Here is a 21,423-nt window from a genome sequence, read left to right as displayed (position 1 = left end):
TGCTGTCTCTCTGTCTCTGTCTGCCTGGCGAGCACACCCGCCCTATAGCAAAAAAACCTCTCAAAAAAAAAAAAAAGCATCCCCAAGAGCACCCACAGATTCCATGACTCCCTGGGAGAACTCCAGGACTTGGCATACAGTCGTTTCATTCCTGTGACTTCTTACAACAAAAGGGCACGGGCCAAGGTCAGCAAGAGGGAAAGGGGCTCACGAGGCAAAGTCCAGAGGAAGAAGCATGAGCTTCTGAGAGTCTTCTCTCACCCGGGAGGCACTTCATCCCCCAGCAGTGCACAGCAGCGTCTGTGACAGCTCTAAGGAGAAGCTCCTTAGAGGCTCCATGCCCAGCGGTTTTAACTGGGGCCACCCTCTGCCTGGCATGTGCTAACATTCCAGACTGCCCAGAGACATGCAGGTGGCCACCACATACTGTGTTGTTTCACAGACAGTTTGGCACAATGAGTCATTCTTATCAGAGAATAAGAAATACAGAATCAGTAAATCCTCCCCAAATCAAAGTTTCCAGATGCCAGCCTAGGACCGATGCTATAAGCAGGACTTTGAAGGACAGCAGTCTCAGGTATACTGTGTTAATTCTTTTCTGCACATAAGTTGACCCCAATATTAAGTAGCCCCTCAACTTCCCAGTGAGAATTTTTTTTAAAAGTATTTAGTTCAGTTTCAAGGCAGAAACGCTTAAGAGATTTATAATACCTAAAATTCTTTAATTGCATACATATTTTTAATCATGTAAAACTAATACCGATTAAATATTCCTAATCCAAAAATCTGAAATCTGAAATGCTCCAAAATCCAAGACATTTTGAGCACTGATACAGCGTAGAAAATTCCCACCAAACTACATGTGACAGGTCACAGTCATGAAAGATTGTGTAAAATTTCCTATAAGGACTGCATATAAGGTGGAAGGAGTATAGGACACATTAATAAATTTCATGCTTAGATTGAATCCCATTATGTCATATATGCAAATATCCTAAAATACCCCAAAAAAGAAAAATCCAGTATCTGAAACACTTCTTGTCCCAATTATTTTGAATGAAAGAAACTGATTCTGTATTCGTTTGATTAAAACTGTTTTCCCCTACTCTCACATTTCACGAGAATTTTGTGTGTGTGTTTTATGTCCGTCTTCAGTGTCATTGTGTAGTTACAGCTAGAGCACTCACGAAGATTGCGTTGCCTCCCCTCTGTACCAACCGTATTGACATACAGCATTTTTGGAATCTGTGTCTAGAAATTTCCATTTGTCTCTGGAAATTTGCTCCCACTCACCAATACCCAACTACTAAAATACTAGGAGGGGCCAGCAGGTAGCATGGTGGTTAAAGGTGCTAGACTCCCACATGGCCAACTGCAGTTCAAGTCCTGGACCTGGTGGCTTGCTTTCTCACTTTCCCTCTCTGTCTCTCTCTGATCAAATTGGAAAATAATAATAATAAATAAAGTTAAATAAAATAATCCTTTTAAAAATACCACTAGGATAGTTGTCTCTTTAATTTATCCCGTAAATACATATTTATAATTTCCACAATGTACTTATTGGTTTTTGTATTTTAAAAAAATTTTATTTATTTTTTGCATGAGACAAAGAGTGACAGGCACCCCGAAGAAGGCCTTCATGCTGCATGCCATCCCCAGCCTCAGTCGGCCAAATCAGAGGCAGGTGCATGTGTGCACAGCGGGTTCAGGGAGATCCCAGTACATTTCCCAGGTGGATCCAGTCATGCCACCACCTGGCCCCCATCTTCTCTTTCAAAAGATAATTTACTTTGGACCAACAGGTGTCATAGCAGTTGGGACGCTGGACTCCATATGGCTGACCACGGTTTGAATCCTGGACTTGGCAGCTTGCTTTCTCACTCTCTCTCTCTCTCTCTGTCTCTTTGGTGAGTGTATGTATCAGATTAAAAAATAATAATAATAAAATAATGATTTTAAAAATTAAATAATTTTTAAAAAGAATTTATATGTGAAATTTTGGGTAAATTAATCTATAATAGAAATAAAATAAACTTTTTTTAAAGAATTATTTTTATTGAACTTTATTTTGTTTTATTTATTTTAATTTGACCAGAGAGCAATAGAGTGAAAGAGAGAAAGAGGGAAAGTGAGAAAGCAAGTTGCCATGTCTGGGACTCAAACCATGGTTGACCATGTGGGAGTCCAGTGCCCTTAACCACCATGCCACCTGCTGGCCCCAAAATGAACTTTTTAAAAAGATTTATTTGGTGGGACCAGCAGACAGTGTAATGGTTACAGTGCTAGACTCCCACATAGCAAGCCACGGTTCCAGTACCAGCCCTAGTGGCTCTAAACACACTGAGCACATGTGTAAGCATGCCAAAAATCCCGAGGGAAGAATTGAGGAGAAGGGATTGTGACATGACCATCCTCCTGGGAGGTGTGACTTCTTGCTTTCCATCTCTCTGTCTCTCCAGCAAGCGCATGTGCTCTTTAGCAAAAATCTCTCAAAAAAAGAGAAAAAACAGAATTATTTATTTGATCTTTTTATTATTATTATTTGAAATTTGCTATAGGGCACATGTGCTCACCAGAGAGAGAGAGAGAGACAGAGAGACAGAAAGTGAGAAAGCAAGCCACCAGGTCTGGGACTTGAACTGCAGTCGACCATGTGGAAGTCCAGCACCTTAACTGCCACGCCACCTCCTAGCCCCTCAAGGAGACTTTTTTTTTTTTTAAGAGAAATTCTTGCTATAGGGCTCATGTGCTTGACAGAGAGACAGAAAGCGAGAAGTCACCTCCTGGGGGGAAAGGAATGGCCATGCCACAGTCCCTTCTCCTACATTCTCCTCTTGGGATCTTGGGCACACATGTACATGCATCCGGTGTGAGTTTTAAGTCACCAGGTCCTGGACTCAAACCACAGTTTACTATGTGGGAGTCCAAGAACATAATCACTACGCCATCTGCTGGTCCCTCAAATAGACTCTTGAAGCATTCTTATAGCACGTTTTTATTTTAAGTGTATTACTTTTACTGAGTACTGCTACTACATTATCACCATCTCTTAAAATACTGAGTAAGGTTAATTGACATCTATGGAGCGCATGGGCTAGAAACCCGTCTTCAGAATACTGAGCTGCCTCGTGTCTTCTAGATCTTTGTTGTTCTGATCCTGCTTTCTGCTGGACTTGCCATCGGCCATGCCTACTGGGAAGCACAAGTAGGCAATTACTCCTGGTACCTCTATGATGGAGAAGACGCCACGCCCTCCTACCGCGGATTCCTAAATTTCTGGGGCTACATCATTGTGCTTAACACCATGGTGCCCATCTCCCTCTATGTCAGGTAAGGCTGTCTTCTCTTTGGCCTTCTGCTTTAGTGGCTGAATATAGTATCTTTCCTCCACTTAGCACTTTCATTTCAGCTGTAATTATTTCAAAGGTCATAGGAACAAGTAAGAACATAACTTTTTTTATTTCCAAACGGAGGGTCATAAAGGGAAAGGAAATTAGCATTTGAGTATCTACTCTGTGCCAGGTACGTCTCTCTCCTCCTCTCTGCAGATAAGGTTACTGAAGTTCAGAGAGCAAACGTGTCTCCTGTGGTCATTGCCTTCTCAGTAGGCTCCAAGTCCAGGCTTCACAAAGAACCTGGGAGTAGTGAGAATTTAGAATGTCACGGGAAACCTTAATCTTCCAGAGCCTTCCCACCCTCTTTTTGTTTGTTTGTTTTTGATGTTTTTGTTGAAGGGTGGGTGCACTCACCTGAGAGAAACATAGAGAGACAGAAAGTGAGAAATCACCCCCCCAAGGGGATGGCCATGCCACAATCCTTTCTTCTCTAGGGGTTTTGGGCACACGCACATGTTCCTGGTGTGAGTTTTAAGGGGTTTTGGGCACACACGCACATGTTCCTGGTGTGAGTTTTAAACCACCAAGTCCAGGACTGGAACTATGGTCAACTATGGGGGAGTCCAGCAACATAACCATTACGCCATCTGCTGGTCCCCCTTCCTACCCTCTTATCTGAGGCATCCTTGTTGCCATCTGCCATAACTTTAGTTCCTGAAACTCACTGGGGTTCCTGGGCAGGACTGCCTGGTGGGAAGGATATTCCAAGCTTTCCTGGGCCTCTCAAACTATGCTGTTTCTTATCTCAGTTTCAATCACCACAAAGGTCAAGGTCCTGTCTCTGTTTGGTGACAGTTCTTCCTTTTTTGCTTTTTCCTGAAGGTCAAGGTCCTGTCTCTGGTGACAGTTCTTCCTTTTTTGCTTTTTCCTAATGTCAAAATTCACTATCCTCGCTCAGTAGGATTTAGACCTTTATTGGGGGAGGAACTGTGTATTGGAATACACTTGGCAGTCGGAGTCTGTTCTTAGTTCAAATAAAGAGCAGCCCAGAGGCTTATGGGATCACATACACACCTGTAATTAGATACATTTATTTTATTTTAATTTTATTATGTGTGCACTTGTTTTATTTTTAATTTTATTACACGTAGTTGCTGTTCTTTTTATAGGAAATAAAGCCCCAGGGCAGCCATCTGTTTATGTATTTTATGAGAAAGGCAGGCTGAGAGATATCTTTTCTGAACAGGGTCCTCACACTGCAGTGGACCCCAGGCTTCGCCAGCCTGGCGCACAGGTGTGTGCATGCACCTGGCATGCTCAGGGAGGTCCTAGAGCTCAAATCCAGGACCTCACCCACGTGTGTCCAGCTATTACTGCTGCACCACTGCCTGTCCCCTCCACAGCTAATTTTTGAAAAAATTGAGATGTTACATTTGTTAAGAAAATTATTTATTACACAGATGGCTATCCATGCATTTTATAAACTAAGTTATATATATGTTATTTGAGGTTAAAAAAGTTATGTGACCAGTACAATTTTTTTATTTCTCTTAAAACTAAAGATACTTTCATTTTCTTTTGAGTTTTATTTATTCTATGAGTGAGAGAGACAAAGAGAGAGAGAGGAAGAGACAAAAGCTGTCACGTTTTGATTCCATGGTCCACCTCTGGTTCAGCCAGCTCTAGATCATAAGCACATGCATACCTGCCGTGTTCAGGGGAGTGTCCAGGTGCGAACCTGGAACCTTCCCATGTGGGTGAGCCTTGCAGAATGTCTTGCTCTACTGATGTGCTTCTGTCTGGCCCCATAATGGCCTCTTTTTTTTTTTTTTTTTAAAGAAGGAGCTTTTTTTATGGAACACGCGACACCCCGAGAGAGACAGAAAGAAAGAAATTACTCTCCAAGAGGGATGGCCATACCACAGTCCCTCCTCCTCCATTCTCCTTTCGGGATCTTGGGTATATACACACATGCCAGTGTGAGTTTTAAGCCACTGGGTCTGGGACTCAAACTGCAGTCGACCACGTGGGAGTCCAGCGACATAACCACTACACCATTTGCTGCTCCCCATAATGGTCCTTTTTAAATGTAAGTTGTATCAAGTCATTCCAGATAATGTGTCTGCTTTGTCTTCTACCCTATGGTAGCTTGTCACCTCACTCAGAAACAACTCATCAAGGCCTTGTTATTGCCCACAATACCCAGCATGTTCTAGGGCTCAGCACTCTTACCTTGGACCACACTTCTGCTCCACTACCCACCTCTCTGAGCCCCCACCACGGAACTCCTCCTGCCACAGGGCCTTTGTACCTACCCTTATCTCTGCCTGGAACATTCTTCCCTAGATATCTACATGCTGCTCTTTCATTTCCTACAGGTCCTTGCTCAGCTATCACCTTATCACCTTGGTCTTTCCTGACCCACCCTGTCTTAACCGTGGCTTCTCTTCCCTGTCGGTCTCCGTCTCCCTTCCCCTGCTTTGATTTTACGCAGAGAATGTTCACTGCCAGATACAGTATACATTACGGATCTTTGTATTTGTTCCCACTAGAAAGTAAACTCATATGAGCAGGGATTTTATCTGTTTCGTTTATCCATGTGTCCCCAGCACCTAGACTGGACACCTAGTGGGCATTCAGGAAGTAGTTATGGAAGGGAAGAAGGGAAAGAATTACTTTTCCCTCTGTTTAATTTGTATGAAGACATTTTGTCCACTTAACAATTGCTAGATTTGTAAACAGTTTCCTTATAACTGAAATACATTTAATTCCTGATAGTTTTAAAATTGAGATGATCCTTTTGGAAAATCTTATTTTGGATATTCTTTTTTTTTGGAAGGTTTTTGCTGTAGGGCGTGTGCGCTTGCCAGACACACAGAGAGAGACAGAGAGATAGAAAGCGAGAAATCACCCCCCAGGGGGGATGGTCATGCCGCAATCCCTTCTCCTCCATTCTCCCCTTGGGATCTTGGGTACACACACACATGCGCCCGGCGTGAGTTTTAAGCCATCAGGTCTGGGACATGAACCGCGGTTGACTACATGGGAGTCCAGGGACATAGCCATTATGCTAACTGCTGGTCCCTTATTTTGGATATTCTATAATTATATACGAGTTTAGAAAAAATACGTGCTTTTTCACAATGTGGGACCACTATTTATGAGTCATTTGCCAAAAACCTTTTGCCCTTTTTGAGAGCACCAGGGGACTATAACCTGATAACCTTGTCCCCTTTGCCCTACAGCTGGGGGCAAAGGTGAACACGACCATCCTAGTTGTCTCTGGGTGCAAGGGGGAAAGAGAAAAGAGTAAGAATGGCTTGATTTCATGGCTCTGTCTGCAGTGTGCCTGTCATCCGTTCCCCACTCGTCTCCGTGTTCTGAACATGAGGCTCTATGACCGGGGCTGGATGTGCTCGGGAGTGCGTGGGAGATGACAGTGAGCAAGGCAGTTAGAGGGAAACTGCTAATCTAAAATCATCAGCTGGAGAATGAGTGTGTGTGAGGAGAACCCAGAGGCTGAGCACATGGGCCACAGCATAGTTTTTCTTCTTGGAGACATCTTATTCTGTTCAGACTGCTTGATATAACAAAATACTGTAGGCTGGTGACATGGAAACAACATAAATATTGCTTACAGTTCTGAAGGCTGGGAAGTCCAGTGTTAAAGTGCCAGCAGATTTGGTGTCTGACCATGGCCCACTCTACTTTATAGATGGTGCCTTCTGCTGCATCCTTTCATGGTAAAACAGGCAAAATAAACTCTTTGGTTCTTTCTTTTTTAAAGAGAAAAATTGCTAGAGGATAGAGGTGCTTGCCAGAAAAGAGAGAGGGAGAGAGAGAGGAGATGGAGAAAGCACCTCTCCTCCCACCATGGGGCAAGGCCATGCTGCAATCCCTTCTCCTCTCTGGGGCCTCTTTTATCAGAGCACTCTTCCCATTCACTTAATTCCCTCTTGAAGACCCCCATCCATACAGGTTTCAACATGTGAGTTTGGGGAGGATTCTAATAATCAGATCATCACATCAGATAATCAGCTCGCCCCTGTATGCACATGTGAGAATAAAATCTACTACCTGCCACTGGTGGAAAGTGCCCCATGGAGAGTAATCTTTTGTCTTTCTAGTGTGGAGGTGATTCGTCTCGGACAGAGCCATTTCATCAACTGGGACCTGCAGATGTACTATTCTGAGAAGGACACACCAGCAAAGGCCAGGACCACCACACTGAATGAGCAACTGGGGCAGATCCACTACATCTTCTCAGATAAGACAGGGACGCTCACACAGAATATCATGACCTTCAAGAAGTGCTGCATCAATGGGCAGATATATGGTGAGCGAAGGCTGACGTCATTTTCTGGTGCTGGGGGCTGACTCCTGTGCGCAGGCGCTGTTGAGACCAGAGGCTGCTTTTGCAGAGTTGCTAATGCCCTCCCTTGTGGGGTCTTGCTGCTGGTGCTTGTCCCTCACTGGTTAAAGGAGCATTGTGGGTGGTGTTGAGAACACATGCATGCGAGGCCAGTAGTCGGAGATAGACACACATTCCTCCAAACATTACAAAACTCATTGTGGAATGTGCCAGCAATTGCACTTCAGGGGATAAACCCAAAAGAACTGAAAACAGGAGCTCGGAGAGAGACACTCACGTTCATCATAGCATGGTTCACAGTAGCCAGAAGGTGTGCCCATGGTGGATAAAGGGATAAACAAAATGTGGGCTATACGTATGCAGCATGGAACATTGTGTACCCTCTCTCTGTTTCTGTTTTTATATTTAGTTTCTGCTATAGGGCGTGTACACTCACCAGAGAGAGAAAGTGAGAAAGCATCCCCAAGGGGGAATAACCACACCACAGTCCCTTCCTCTCCAGTCTCCTCTTGGGATTTTGCATGTGCGTGCATGCACCCAGCATGATTTTCAAGCCAATGGATCCAGAATTCTAACCACACCGTGGGCCATAGTCTAGTGTCTTAACCTCCATGCCACCTACTGGCCCCTGTACACTCTCTTAAAAAGAGGGATATTCTAACACATGCTGCAATGTGGATGAGCCTGGAGGTTGTTACACTAAGTGAAATAAACGAATCACAAAATGATTCATAGTGTATTACGCCACATGTGAGTACTTAGGGCAGCCAAATTCAGAGAGGCAAGGTAGAATAGTGGCTACCAGAGACTGGGGTAGAGAGGAATGGGAAATTATTGTTTACCAGGTACGCAGTTTTGATTTTGCAAATAAAAATCGTTCTGGAGAAAGATGGTGGTGGTAATTACATGACAATGTGAATGTACTTAATGCCATGGAACTGCATTCTTAAAGTGGTTAAGATGGGGACCAGCAGATGGAGTAATGATTGTGTTGCTGGACTCTTACATGGTCAACTGTGGTTCGAGTTCCTGACCCAGCAGCTTAAGACTCACTCTGGGTATGTGTGTGCATGCCCAAAATCCTGAGGGGAGAACAGAGGACAAGGGATTGTGGAATGGCCATCCCTCCTAGGGTGTGATTTCTCACTTTCTGTATCTCTGATGAGTGCATGCACCCTATAGTAAAAATCACTCAAAAAATATATAGTTAAAATAGTAAATTTTATGTTATGTGTACTTCATCACAAATTTTTTAAAAGTGGATTTCCATTCTAATTTTTTGAAACATTTTGTATATTTGTAAACAATATTAAGGCCAATATTGTATTCAGATAGAGTATTCTTAATTTTTAAATAAAGACTTAATGCAATTTTTAAAAAAGATATAGAGATGCGCAAAGACTTTCCATGTGTAGAGAACTATACTGTGAACACGTTCTCACTCAGTGAGGAAGATGGAACACTGCAGGTTAAGGAAGAGGTTTCACATGTGTGATGGCAGTCCCTTCTGAGTTGGGGGACAGTGGGAAGCATTTCAAACATGATTTAGGTCCCAAAGATGATTGTAAAATAGAGAAACAGACATCAGTACATGGGGGTCTTCAAAAAATTCCTGGGAAATTAATATTATAAAAAACTCTGCATGATTTCCCAAAATTTTTTGCCAAAGTATTTTTTACTGGGGCCATTAGGTGGTGTGGTGGTTAGAGCACTAGATTCTCACATGGCCAACCATGGTTCAAGTCCTAGACCCAGTGGCTGAAAATCATGCTGAGCACTTGTGCGTATATGCCCAAAATCCTTAGAGGAGAAGGGATTGTGGCATGGCCATACCCCCTGGGGTTGTTTTTTTCACTCTTCCTCTCTTTCTGTCTCTCACATGCACACAACCTATGGCAAAAGCAAAACAAACAAAATGTTTTTTCTAAAGAATTATTTTATTTCATTTACTATCATTAATATTTGTTTTAATTTGAACAGAGAGAGACACAGAGGGGGAAAATAGGAAAGCATGCCTCCAGGTCCAAAACTTGAACCATGGTGGACCATGTGGGAGTCAAGTACCTTAACTACCAATCCACCTGCCAGCCCCCAAACAAACAAAATTTTACTAAAATAAAGTAAACTTGTACTTTAATTCTATTTTCCATGAACTTTTTGTAGTTCCCTCATGTTAGAATATATAGAATAAGGGCTCAGCAAACTTTCTGTGAAAAGCCAGATAGCGAATATTTTCGCTTTTGAAGGCCATATATGGCCTTATAATATATTAGTTTTAAATATTTGGAGACCAGCAGGTAGCCTGTGGTTAAGACGCTGGATTCCCACATAGCCAGCTTCATGGTATAAATTCTAGACACTACAACTTAAAAAAATCACAACCAAAAAATAAATATTGAAAAATATATATGTGTTTTTTTCTTATTGCTATAGAGTATGTGTGCTCACCAGAAAGGAAGAGGGAGAAACCCCCCCACACCATGGGGCGTGGTCTTGCCACAATTTCATCTCCATTTTTCCATCCTATTGGGACTTGGGCGTATACTCATATGTACCTGGTTGGGTTTTAAGCTATTAGGGCCAGCCAGCTACAGTCAGCCATGTGGGATGTGACTCACTTACATTATGCTATGGAGCTTACTGGGAATATTCTTTATTTTTCTTCGTGTGTGTTTTGATTTGTTCATTTTTTTACAACTCTTGAAAAATGTAAAAACAATTCTTAACTCTAGGACCATCCAAAAACTTACATGAGACCAAATAAGCAAAGCCAGGTAAGGTGGGTCCTCTGGGCACAGGTGGAGACTCAGTTTGTTTTCCTCTGTTTGTTTTTCAGGAGATCATCGAGATGCTTCTCAACATAGTCATAGAAAAATAGACGTAAGTCCTGTAAGTTAAGGGCTCCTTTGGGACGTGTCTTCTTTTCCTGGCCTGAAATGTGTGTATCATGAGCTGGGTAGCTTAAACAACAGAAATGTATTCTCGTAGTTCTGGAGGCTGGAAGTTCTCAGTCAAGAAGTTAGCATGCTGTGCTCCCTTCGAAAGTTCTAGGGGAGGATCCTTCTCACCTCTTCCTTCTGGTGGTTGCCCACACCCATGTGTTCCTTGGCTTGTAGATTTGTAGGCATGGTGCTTTGATCTCTACTTCTGTTATTACATGATGCTCGCCCTGTGTGGCTCTGTGTTCACATGTCCAGCTTCCTATAAGGACACCAGTCATTGGAGCTGGGGCCCTCCCTACCCAATATGACCTCATCTTATTTTCATTACATTTATAAAGACCCTACTTCCAAATAAGGCCACATTCTTAGGCCCCAGAAGTTAGGATTATAGCATATCTTTTTTTTTTTTTGGGGGGGGGCACAATTTAACCCATCATGGAGTTCCTTTTTTTATAAGAAAAATATGAGCTTCTCTTAAATTTGGCTTATGTCAAAAATGTGCTAAGATCCTAAGGTGATTTTTACATAATTAAAAACTTGCTTCAAAGAAAAATCAATTGTCACGCTACAATTGTTTTTGTTTTATTTATGTTTTTATTTTTAAATCATGTTTTCTTTTCCTTCTCCTTTTCTTTCAGGAAGTTGATTTTAGCTGGAATGAGTTTGCTGATGGGAAGCTTGCATTTTATGACCATTATCTTATTGAACAAATCCAGTCAGGGAAGGAGCCTGAAGTCCGACAGTTCTTCTTCTTACTTGCAGTTTGCCACACGGTCATGGTGGATAGATCCGATGGTGAGTGTTGGGGTCTCAGGCATTGGAGTCCACATTTCAACTTCCAGGTAGCTCATCCTATGACTCAAATGCATATGAAGTGGGAGGCATCTCAAGTCACATTCCCTCAACCTATGAGTCTTTATTATTATTTTTTTGAGAGATTTTTGCTATAGGGCACATGTGCAAGACACAGAGACCAAGAGATAGAAAGTGAGAAATCACCCCCCCGGGGGATGGGCACGTTATAATCCCTTCTCTTGGGATTTTGGGTATGCATGCACATGTGCCTGGTGTGAATTTTAAGCTGTGTGGTCCAGGACTCGAATCACAGTCAACTACGTAGGAGTCCAGTGATATAACCATTATGCCATCTGCTGGTCTCTCAAGCAGTGAGTCTTTGTGTGTAGCTACACTGGATGCTCTGTGGACAGCAGCTTGTGAAATTAGCTTCTCCTCTCTGAAAAAAATGTCTTATTTACAGATATAGCTCTGCATGAATTTACTACTTTTTTAAAATTATTTTATTTAACTTTATTATTTAATTTGACTAGAGAGGGACAGAGCAAACAAGCAAGGGAGAGAGAGAGAGAGAGAGAGAGAGGGAAAGAAAGAAAGAAAGCTGCCAGGTCCGGGACTTGAACCATAGTCAGCCATGTGGGAGTCTAGCGCCCTTAACCACCACACCATCTGTTGGCCCTGGGTTTACTACTTTTAAAATGAAATTTATTTATTTTGCTAGCGGGCGTCTGTGCTTGCCAGTGAGAGGCAAAGAGAAGAGGTTAAATCACCTCTCACGGGAAATGGTCACCCTGCAATTTCTTCTTCTTCATCTCCCTCCTTTCAAGATTTTAGGCATGCACACACATGTGCCTGGCATATTTTATAAGCCACTGAGTCAGGAACTTTAACTGTGCTCAGCCCTGTGGGATCTGACTGGCTTAACTACCAGGTCACTGCACCAGCCTTGTAAATGACATTTTATAGGTAAATGAAATAGTTGGCTTGGGATGGCTCCATGGCCTAGTGTTAAGGGAACCAGATTCTATATAGCTGATCAGATTCAAATCCTGGTCCAGTGGCTGGAAAACCATACCAGAGATGTACACACCCTCTAACAATTAAAAAAAGAGAAATGGTTGGCTCTTCAATTATGATAGTAGAATCCAAATATATTAAGAGTTAATTTTATTTATCATCATCATTATTAGTACTATTATTTTAGTTTTTATGCTATAGGGCACGTATGCTCACCAGAGAGAGACAGAGAGAAGATAAGTGAGAAAGCAAGCTGCCAGGGCCGTGACTTGAACTGTGGTCAGCCATGTGGGAGGCCAGCATTCCAACCACCATGCTCCCAGAAGAATCAAAATCTTACCATCTTATTACTTTACATTGAGAGTGAAAAATCAAACTTTATGCGTATCTTAAGCAGACTTTAAATGTTTTATCCAAAATAATTCCACAGAAATGCTTTCATTTACTAGATCGACACATGTCTTAGGTCTGAGGTAGTATCAGCCACGGCTGGCCCTCTATAAGTACCTTTTTCATTTAAAGGGCCATAATTAATGTGCATTTGCTCAGGAACCAACAAGGCTGATTTTGAGATTCCTTTGCAGAATTCTCACGTGCGTTTTGTGCTGGCTCTGTTACAGCACGTTCATCCCAGGCTGCTGAGACCTTCACTCTATCACAGATGGACATGATGGATTAGGCGCACGTGGCCAGTAGACAAAGAGCAGAAGAGTTCTTTGGATATGTCTGAAATAACTCACAGTCTGCCTTCACTTTATCCACTTTACTCCATTCCTTGCCAATTTTTTTTTTCATTTCCCTCTCTCTCTTTTTCTTTTTTTAATTGCTAGAATGAGTGTGCTCACCAGAGAAAGAGACACAAAGAGTAAACTCATCCTCCATGATGGGGTGCAGTCACTGACTACAGTTCTTCTTCCTCTGCTCTCCATCCTGCCAGGATCCTGGGCACGCATGCACCTAAACTTGAACCTTGGTCAGCCATGTGGGACCTGGCTTCCAGGGCATAGCCCTTCAATGGCTGTGCCACAGGGCCGTCCCCCCATTCTCCACTTTTTACTTCAACAGTGCAGCAAACGAAAGTTTCTTCCTGTTTCCAACCATGATATTTTACGTTTAGCAGATATAAAATCTCCAGAGAAGGAATATGGCTAACAACTAAATGCATAGAAGCTGTTTGTCAGGAGGTTTATGCAAACAAACAAACAAAACAAAACAAAAAACCACTCAGGAGGTTTAAGCAAACAAACAGACAAAACGAAACAAAAAAGCCACTCTCCAAGGATATATCTAATAGTGCAATAAAGTGAGATAGAGTTCGAACTGGGGCTGGTACGTTGCAGGAACTGTTCATAGGCGAAGTGGGTAAGGATAGAAAGAGAAGATACCATGTTATGAATTGTGGAAGCAGAGGTCAAAGTCTGCTTGACTAGCCAAGCAGATGGTACTTGTCAGTAAGGATTAAGTATGCTATTTAGCACAGCATTGCTAAGCATTATTTCAACTCATCAGTAAAATCATTCTGTTTTTGTCTGAGTATATGTTGGTATTTTGAGAACTTTCAGGCCACCTTACCATGTGGTTGGACAGATGTTTTTCCTGGGAATACTAGTAGAAGAGCCCTGGGACCAGCAATTAGCATAATGGCTATGTTGCTGGACTCCCATGTAGTTGACCACGGTTCGAGTCTCAGACCTGGTGGCTTAAATTCACACCGGGTGCGTGTGCGTACCTGCCCAAGATCCTGAGAGGAGAATGGAAAAGGGTTTGTGGTGTGGCCATTCCCCCCTGGGAGGTGATTTCTCTCCTTCTGTCTCTCTCTCTGTCTTTCTGGCAAGCGCATACACCCTATAGAACACACCCAAAAAAAAAAAAAAAAGCCCTGGACTGTAAACTGGAAGTGAACCACCTTAATTGGTTTCTGTCTGAGCATGTGCTTCCTCCATGCTGCAATAGGAAGGGTGGATATTCGAGGCCTTTTCTCATCTTACACTCTGCCACTCTGTCCCACTGGCAGCTCAAGCAAAGAGGCATAGACGCTGGGGCATCTTTCTTCACCCAGTATATGATAGGCAATTGCTCTAGCCATCATGATAGAGACTAGGGGCGCTGCTATCGGGTTGATAGAAAAGCCATGCTCTATATTTTTCTTTGCTTTTTATTTTTTTAAAGGGACTTTGCTATAGGGCATGCATGCTCACTAGAGAGACCAAAGGCAAGAAATCCCCCGGGGGATGGCCATACTGCAATCCCTTCTCCTCCATTCTCCTCTCAGGACTTTGGGAATGCACACACATACACCTGGTGTGAGTTTAAGCTGCCGGGTCCAGTACTCAAACCTTTGTCAGCTACATAGGAGTCCAGCAACATAATCATTATGCCACCTACTGGTCCCATGACATGTTTTTCCTATGCAAAATTGCAGCATGACTTTTCTGACAACTCGGTGTGGAAAGGAGGTCAGAGAAGGTATTGGTTTTGCCTTTAATCCATAAAGTACCTTGAAAAGATCACTTGGAAGGGACTTTGGGGGCCACGTCTCCTAGTGTTATAGACCCAAAAAAGTGTGAGGGACCTGCCTTGGGTCACCCTGCAGATTCAGACTCGCTCCAGTCCAGGCTACCATGTTCCTGCCCCTTTGCTCTTATGGTCTCATTGTCTTTAAGGATGGTGGAGACTGGCTAGTCTTCCATTCTGCATGACATCAGTGGGTGAGGAGAAATCTTTTCACACATGTTGCCATTACCATCATCTTCCATAGGCAATGTGTGGCCTGAGTGTTGAGTACACGTAGCAGCTGAGTTTGGAGAGTCTACTTTCCTTTTCTGTTACTCTGTAATGAATTAGTGGAACTAAGCAGCTTAAAACACCCACTTATTGGGGCCAGCAGGTGGTATGGTGGTTAAAATGCTGGACTCCCACATAGCCAACTATAGTTCAAGTCCCAGACATGGCAGCGTGAAAATCATGCCAGCCCCTGTGTGTGCATGCCCAAGATCCTGAGAGGACAATGTGGACATCTCCCTTGGGGGGTGATTTCTCACTTTCCTTCTCTAGCTCTTCCTCTGTCTCTCTCTGGTGAGCGCACATGCCTTCTGACAAAAAAACTAAAAAAAAAGAAAAAAAATTGGGTCAACAGGCAGATTCAGACTCACTCCAGTCCTGTCCAAAATAGGGGCATGGTGGTTAAGGTACTGGATTCCCCCATGGTCGACCATGGTTCAAGTCCTGGACCCAGTGGTTGGACACTCATGCCAGGCATGCATGTGTGCATGCCCAGGAGAAAAATGGAAAAGGGATTGAATCATGTTCATCTCCCATAGCGGGGAGTCTCTCTCTCTCTCTCTCTCTCTCTCTCTCTCTCAAGCTAGTGCATGTAGCCTATGGCAAAAACCTTAAAAACAAACACACTTACTAGCATACAGGTTTGTAGGTCTAAAGTCTGACATGGCATGATGGCATTCTCTGCTGAGCATCTCATTAAAATCAGGCTGGTGTCCTCTTCAAAGCTCATGTGATTGCAGCAGGATTCAGTTTTCTGCACGTGGAAAGCTGAAGTCTCCATGTCTTTGCTGGCTGTCAGTTGAGGTTGCACTCTGCCCCTAGAAGCCACCCTCATTTCTTGCCAGTTGGATCCCTCCATTTTCAAAGCCAGCAGCATAGACTCTTCCTTAAATTAAACTCCTTTTAATGTTCAAAATCTTTCTCTTCAAGGCTTATGTTATTAGGCCAGGAGCAACTAGATAATCTCCCTCTCTCAAAATCACCTGATTAGGATCCTAATTACATCTGCAAAATTCTTTCGCAGCAACATACCTAGATTAGTGTTTGACTGTACACCGTTGGGACAGGAGTCTTGGGGCCATCTGAGACACCTGCCTCCCACAAAAGCCACGTGAGAGCTGGGTGAAGGCTTGGAAGCTTTTGTATCCCCTGGAGGGTCAGAGAGCTTGCTTAAGGATTGCAGTGGGTCTGATAGCCTGGAGAAGGCACAGGTGGTCTGGATTAGGGGTCTTCTTTGGGAAGATGAAGAAGTCATAACTGTGGGAAATGTTCTTTTGCCAAATGACTTGAAGAGAATGAGAGGATGGAGGGGAAACTTGATTTCTGAAAGGTAGCTAATTTCAGGACTGGTGACTGGAAGATCCCCGGTGATATTATCAGCCATAGAAGCTAGAAAATGTGGATGAGAGGTGGGATTTTTGGTTTGAGTGCCTTTTTGTTTGTATGAATTTCATGACCCATGAGTTAGTCTAGAAAAAAAAGGGGAGGGGAACCAGCAGGCAGCATAGTGGTTACTGTGCTGGACTCCCACATGGCTGACCGTGGTTTGAGTCCTGGACCCAGTGGTTTGAAACACACTGGGTGTGTGTGTGCATGCAAGCCCCAAATCCCAAGAGGATAATAGAGAGGGGATTGTGGCTTGGCCAGCCTCCCTGAGGGGTGATTTCTCACTTTCTCTCTGTCTCTCTGGTGAGCACACGTGCCCTTATAGCAAAAATCTCTCTTAAAAAAAAAAAAAAAAAAAAAAAAAGGTGATCTTTCTGGTTGCATCTAAGCATGAAGAAAACAAAGAGTTTTCTTCAGAGGATTGTTTTGCGATCCAAGTTTCTTCCTGAGAACATAAAGTTAGAGTTTAGAACAGGTCTCTGAAGTTCTTACCATCTGTGTTAGTTGTAATTCTGTAATTCCATTATCAAAACATGATGGCAGGATTTTCTTTTTCCTTTAGTAATGAAAGCATCACATTATTTACTCTGGTTATGATTATGTAGCTGATGAAAAATTTATCATTCTTTTTATTAATTTTTTTCTTTTTTCTAAATTCTTTTTTAATTATTATTTTACTTATTATTTTAATTTGCTCTAGAGCATGTGCACTCACCAGAGTGACAAAGAGACAGAAAAAGAGTGAGAAAGCAAGCCGCCAGGTCCAGGATTTAAACCATGGTTGGCCATGAGGGAGTCCAGTGTCTCATTCACCACGCTATCTACTGGCTCCTCTTTTTCTTAATGCCAGAGTACATAGAGAAAGAGCGATAGAACAGCCCTGTCAGGGCTGGTCGTGCTGCAGTCCTTTTCCTTCAGCCCTTCAGGATCCTGGGCACATGTATATACCCAGCATGTTTTTCAAGCCACCAAGACCAGGGCTCAGACCCTTGTCCACCAGGTGTGATCCAGCTTCCTTCTGGGCAGCACTTAGCCACAGCACTATGGGGTTAGCCCTCTGATTTTCTTTCTTGTTTCTATTGAAAGTAAGTTTGACATTAATATTATGCAGTCTATCATTGCTCCAGCTAAAATGACTGAAGAGGGGACTTTGTTCTTCCCACTGCGTATTTAGCTATGGTTAAATAGTTTGTCCTCTGGCATTTGTGTGTGTTTGTAGAGTGTCTGCATTTAGCAAGTACGTTTATAACTTCAGGTCTGTGACTTTCTGGGTGAATGCATAGAGAAAGAACTTGAAGTGTCATGTGTAAGTACTAATTGGAAGTGATTGATCCTGACTTAATTACAGTGAATCATCTGAGCTGGTACGTGAAGGAACGGAAGGATGAGGTGCTAAGCTTAACCTATAACCCTTCATCCTGGAGCTTTTATCTTCTAAGTAGATGAAGGTTTAAAAAGTTTTCCACCTGTCCATGGCCTGTATCCTGGTCTAACCATGGTGGAAAATTAGATGCTCTTTTCAGTACAAAAATATCTAACCATGGAAATACATTTTTTTTTCTGTTTCAAGGCAGAAAATAATAGAAACAGAGAAAAAGAGAAAATCTTGGATAGGCAGAGTATTCTTTTAAAACTTTTTATTAAGTACAATGTGTGTACAGAGACTTGTATTTTATCATAAGACAGTTCAATGAATTTTCACAAAATAAATATACCCTTGCAATGAGCACCTAGATTTTAAAAATGAAAACAAAGAAACTATCGATCACCAGATGCCTTTTTTGTGTCCCCTTTCAGTCATTATCCCTCTAAGAAACTACTCTCCTGACTGAATACCAGGAATTGGCTTCATCAGGTTTTGTTTGTCTAGTAGAATCAGGAGAGGACATACTCTTTTGTGCCTGGCTGCTCTGAGAGAGAGAGAGGGATTGTGAGATTGTGAGATTTGTCCTTGTGTTGAAGTGTACTAGGTGGGTAAAAAGGCAGTTTTCTATAGCTTAACTTCCTTTCCTTTTCTTTCTTTCTTTCTCTTTCTTTCTTTCTTTCTTTCTTTCTTTCTTTCTTTCTTTCTTTCTTTCTTTCTTAAGGATTTGTTTTTCTCATAGGGCATGTGTACTCACGAGAGAGAGAGAGAGGGAGGGAGGAAGTGAGAAGTCACCCTTTAGGAAGATGGCCACAGTGCAATCCCTTCTCCATTTTCCTCTCAGGATTTTGGGCACACATGCACACACATGTACCTAGCATGTTTTTAGGCTGCCCTCTGGGACTCAAACTGTAGAGCCAGCCATGTGGCGTCCAGCTGCCTCAATCACCATGTCACCTGCTGATCTATCTAGTCTCTATTTTACTTAACTTTTAACTGTCGAGATATTGATTGGGATGAGTTTTGTTGTTCTTAAGGATAGATATGATGAAGTAAGCACACTTCTCTTAAGGGAAGATAAACTGGTACAACCCTTTTAAAAAACAAATTAGTAATTTTATGTATACCAATGGGCTTCAAAATCACCAGAGTCCTCTAGCTCAATAGTTTCAGTACTAGGAATCTATCTTTATAAAAGAGAAACAGAAGAACCTTTGCACGTACACACATGTACAAATAGAAGATTATTATGATGTTGGGATTTTTGTCGTTGTTGTTTTAAATGAAAGAAAAAGTGAGAGAGGGAAAGGGAGAAACAGATAGGTATCTTTACCAGTTATAGTCACAGTCTTCTTGCCCCAGCCTCCCAGTTATCTAGGTTGGGAGGTTCACACAACTAACTGCACCTGGCATGTTCAAATTGGCCTGGGAACTGAACCTGGGCTCCCATGCAGCTTCCAGACTTCCAGGCAGGGGCATTACCTGTGTACCGCTGCAACTGGGCTACAATGTTATTTCTGAGAACAAAAACTTTTGGAAATAAATCAAGTGACTATACTGGGGAAACGATAGCATGTTTATGTTCATTAAAATAATGTTTATGTGCACCTGGCTGGAGGGCTGTGGGAAGGGGATCAAAATACAACCAGACTTTAGCATGAGTGGTTCATTCACTCTCTTTCTGAATATTCTCTTTATGAATAAAGTAATAGTTATAATGTTTATAAAGAATTTTAAAAGGTATGGCAGCATACTTGGGGCCAGCAGGTGGTGTGGTGGTTAAGGGCATTGGACTCCCACATGGCCAACGATGGTTTGAGTCCTGGACCTGGCATCTTGCTTTCTCACTTTCCTTCTCTCTCTCTTTCTCTCTGTCCCTCTCTGGTCAAATTAAAATAAATAAAGTTAAATAAAATAATTCTTAAAAAATAAAGATATGGCATCTTACTCAATAATCAGGATATAACTGTATAGTCAGCCTGATAGAAACTATTTCAGAAACAGGAATTTTATAAAAGGAAGGGAGGAACCATAAAATGTCAATAGTGTTTTTCCTCTGGATGTTGAGATTATGAATTTTTTCCCTGTTTTTTTTTTTTTTTTTTTTTTACTTCTAATTAATATTATTGTCTATAAATCAAAAATTTTTTAAGTTCACGTAAAAGGTTTTGATTTTGGCGAAATCTTTGTTGGGGGTGCTTTGGGCTCTGTGGTACATCCTTACCTCACAGGAACCTCAGAGAAGAACTCAAGGATCAGCTATGTGTTTGGTTTGACAGCTTATCTGGGATTTTACGCCTGTTTTCCTTGGTAGGTCATATCAACTACCAGGCCGCCTCTCCTGATGAAGGTGCCCTAGTCAATGCTGCCAGGAACTTTGGCTTTGCCTTCCTCGCCAGGACGCAGAACACAATCACCATCAGTGAGCTGGGCACTGAACGGACCTACGACGTCCTTGCCCTTTTAGACTTCAACAGTGACCGGAAGCGAATGTCTGTCATTGGTAGGTCTCCTCCCGGAGTATGTCTGCGTATCACTCATTTAGGTACTGCCTCTCGCCCATTTTAATTGCCCGATGCCAGGAGTTTTTGCCCATTGTTTTACTTCTAATTTACTTAATATTATTGTCTATAAATCAAAAATTTTTTAAGTTCACATAAAAGGTTTTGATTTTGGCAAAATCTTTATTGGGGGTGCTTTGGGCTCTGTGGTACATCCTTACCTCACAGGAACCTCAGAGAAGAACTCAAGGATCAGCTATGTGTTTGGTTTGACAGCTTATCTGGGATTTTACGCCTGTTTTCCTTGGTAGGTCATATCAACTACCAGGCCGCCTCTCCTGATGAAGGTGCCCTAGTCAATGCTGCCAGGAACTTTGGCTTTGCCTTCCTCGCCAGGACGCAGAACACAATCACCATCAGTGAGCTGGGCACTGAACGGACCTACGACGTCCTTGCCCTTTTAGACTTCAACAGTGACCGGAAGCGAATGTCTGTCATTGGTAGGTCTCCTCCCGGAGTATGTCTGCGTATCACTCATTTAGGTACTGCCTCTCGCCCATTTTAATTGCCCGATGCCAGGAGAAAGCAGGTGCTGAATAGAGATTTCCTGCAGACTGAAACCAGTATTTTTATCTTCTTTATTGTGTCCACTACTCAAACACAGCCACAGTCTATATGAGTCTTGCAAATGCTGTTAACATGCTTGAACCATATGGGCTGCCAATGGTAGGTGGCAGATGTGACATGCCCTAAGTGCCAGGTAGACAGCTTAGAGTACCACCCATGCCATATTTAAAAAAAAAAAAAAAGTTTTTTTAAGTTCCTCTGAGCTCTTTACTCCTACAGTGGATGTCAAGGAAGAGAGGACTCAGAGGAGAAGATCTGAGAAAGGCAGTGCTGTGCTTACGAATCAAAATTGTACCTCCAGTCC

The 21,423-nt window shown here is 42.6% G+C and overlaps 1 protein-coding gene across 3 annotated transcripts in view; it reads left to right on the top strand.

Moving 5' to 3' along the window:
• ATP8B1 (ATPase phospholipid transporting 8B1) overlaps positions 1-21,423 on the top strand; it is a 158,898-nt gene that overhangs the window by 107,454 nt on the left and 30,021 nt on the right. For 2 of the 3 annotated variants that reach the window (XM_027768129.1, XM_027768099.1), the window contains 5 exons: positions 3,140-3,330; positions 7,463-7,671; positions 10,544-10,596; positions 11,288-11,444; positions 20,306-20,494. In XM_027768129.1, the coding sequence (XP_027623930.1) occupies positions 3,140-3,330; positions 7,463-7,671; positions 10,544-10,596; positions 11,288-11,444; positions 20,306-20,494 (799 nt within the window). The remainder of the gene's footprint in view (positions 1-3,139; positions 3,331-7,462; positions 7,672-10,543; positions 10,597-11,287; positions 11,445-20,305; positions 20,495-21,423) is intronic. The other variant, XM_006139916.3, reaches the window with a different exon arrangement.

This window comes from Tupaia chinensis, unplaced genomic scaffold (genome assembly GCF_000334495.1).
Source record: "Tupaia chinensis unplaced genomic scaffold, TupChi_1.0 Scaffold000012_1, whole genome shotgun sequence".
Lineage (NCBI taxonomy): Eukaryota > Metazoa > Chordata > Mammalia > Scandentia > Tupaiidae > Tupaia > Tupaia belangeri.
Note: the sequence above shows the minus strand (reverse complement) of the source record. Positions and strands in the feature narration are given on the sequence as shown.